The sequence below is a fragment of the Arachis ipaensis genome, chromosome B4 (assembly GCF_059453495.1).
Source record: "Arachis ipaensis isolate K30076 ecotype BB chromosome B4, ASM5945349v1, whole genome shotgun sequence".
In the NCBI taxonomy this organism is placed as follows: Eukaryota; Viridiplantae; Streptophyta; class Magnoliopsida; order Fabales; family Fabaceae; genus Arachis; species Arachis ipaensis.
Window position 1 is genome coordinate 129,833,426 of NC_142439.1, and position 2,089 is coordinate 129,835,514.

At 31.1% G+C, this 2,089-nt stretch overlaps 1 protein-coding gene across 1 annotated transcript; it reads right to left on the bottom strand.

Moving 5' to 3' along the window:
* Positions 1-226: 226 nt before the first annotated feature.
* Positions 227-1,843, bottom strand: LOC107637035 (F-box/LRR-repeat protein At3g48880-like). Its single transcript, XM_016340487.1, has 2 exons — positions 1,467-1,843; positions 227-791 (listed from the first exon to the last, which is right to left on the bottom strand). Exons 1-2 carry the CDS (start codon positions 1,841-1,843, stop codon positions 227-229), a joined length of 942 nt encoding a protein of 313 aa, XP_016195973.1.
* Positions 1,844-2,089: the final 246 nt, after the last annotated feature.

The window sequence follows — 2,089 nt, forward strand, 5'->3', positions numbered from 1 at the left end:
TTATGAGATTGTACATCTGCACGTGAAAACAAGTTTGACCATCTTAATAAAAAAAGGTTTACCAAATGTATAGGATATATAATGATGATCAAGGACCAACTAACAATAACTAAAAAGAAAGACAAAAGAAAATGAAGAAAATGTTTATGAAATTTATTTCATCATAACCAACCATATTTATTTCAAGCTTCTTCATTCATCAAGATATAATTTATTCAAACCCATCTCAATAATGTGCTAGAGATGTTATATCATCTTGACGCCAAAGATCCTCAAAGACTTCATATGGCTTCTTCATCAGATAGTTTTCACCGATCTTATTCTTGCATATGACACACCTTTTACTTAGACAAAAGAGAACCTTTCTCAAATGATGGATCGGCCATTGATGTTGCAATTGGCGAAAAGTGTACAAAACAAGCTGGGTTGATGGGTCAGGCTTGTCCATGATGAGACTGTGGCAGAGGTTAACAGTCTCCAAATACTTCAAGTTCTCAAGCACACAGCACAATGCTTTAAAGTTCACTATTATGGATTGAATGCTCAAGAACTTGAGATTTGGGGTGTGTTTGATTAAGGCTCTAGCATGATCCATTTCGAAGCAGCTAGTGATTTTCAATTCGGTGATTCCTTTGCAGTATTTGCCAATTGCTGAAAAAATCTCATCATGATTGGTCATGCGGGTAATTGTGATGGATTCAAGCCCTCCCCATAAACTAAATGCATGTTCAATTGTTTCTTTTGATAAGTTGCACAAGGCAGGTAGAACTAACCTTTTCAGATTTGGAGTCCTGCCCAAAAATATAATAGGTAAGAAACTTTACCTCAATAATAATAATAAATAATTTAGATCCTTTAAAATAACAAAATTAGTAAATAATGATTATATTCACATAGCAGATTCTTGTATGAATTTATTTGAATCTTTTTAAATTTCTCGTTCAAACACTATAAATAAATAATTTAATACATGTTTAAGATACAGCTTAGTTTTAGATTATTACTGAATTGAGTATCAAAATCTTTTGTAGATACACCTTATTATTCTAGATATGCTAACTTGGAGAATAAAAAATTCTACCGCAGCTTCATATGCTGATGTTAGAATTTTATGTTCTACAACTCAACTTGATGAAGTTATCTTAATCTATATACTTTGGCACCCTTCTATATTTCTATCTTATTAGAAATAATATCTAAAGACACTAGAGAGAATAATAGTTGAAAAACTAAATCTTATATTATTACCGTCCAAAGAAAAAATTAGTCTCATCTCCTATTGATATTAAAAAAAAAAAGATCTCAAAAAAATTCTATTTCAATAGTATATATTATGCCTATCAAATCACATAAACGAAGTGCTCAAATCAGTCACCTATCATAATTTTTTAGACATACATACACTTTATAAATGTAATATAGCATAATTATGCAATTTGAGCATAAACAATTAAAAGTAGTGTTACCTTTCGGCAACAAGGAGCAAGTGTTTGTCCTTTATGTAAGCATAGAAATTAAACACAAAACAGCGAATGTGTCCTATTTCGCTTTGAGTTAAGATTCCTCTCAAGATTTTAGTCATTCTTTCACTTGAATCTTCAAGGTTCCAAGATCCTAGAATCTTGGGTATGTTAAAAGGCTTATAGCAGAGTACACTAAGGTCAAGCTTATGCCAAAGTTTAGGGTCACTACGAGCTTCACGCCAAATTTTACACGCTCTTGATACTGTTGCAAGCTCAACAACATTAAGGGCCATGAAAATATTCACCAACAACTCGTAGTATAGAACATCATTGATGTTTCTAGCATCGCTGTTATTGGATTCCACACACTTTTTTTTCATTGTTCAAAAGTTTTTCTGCACGAATCATTAAAACCTTAATTAATGTATGTCAAATGCATGAGATTGTAAAAGAAATTTTATGGAAATAAAGCATTTTAAATTGATTGAACTATATATATAACTGCGTATGCTAAGAACAACCTCATAAATGAAATATTCTTCTTGTAATAACAAAACGTTTCATTCTTAATGTCACATAAATTTTTGAATCTTACCGGTCTTAGATCAGTCAATTTTCATATCGTA

What these genes read in the sequence shown, in the direction of transcription:
- LOC107637035 (XM_016340487.1), bottom strand. Translation starts at nt 1,843, where the DNA reads ATGAAAAAAAAGTGTGTGGAATCCAATAACAGCGATGCTAGAAACATC. An exon ending in TTGCTCCTTGTTGCCGAAAG is followed by an intron (nt 792 to 1,466) that starts GTAACACTACTT and finishes ATTTTTGGGCAG; the next exon opens with GACTCCAAATCTGAAAAGGT.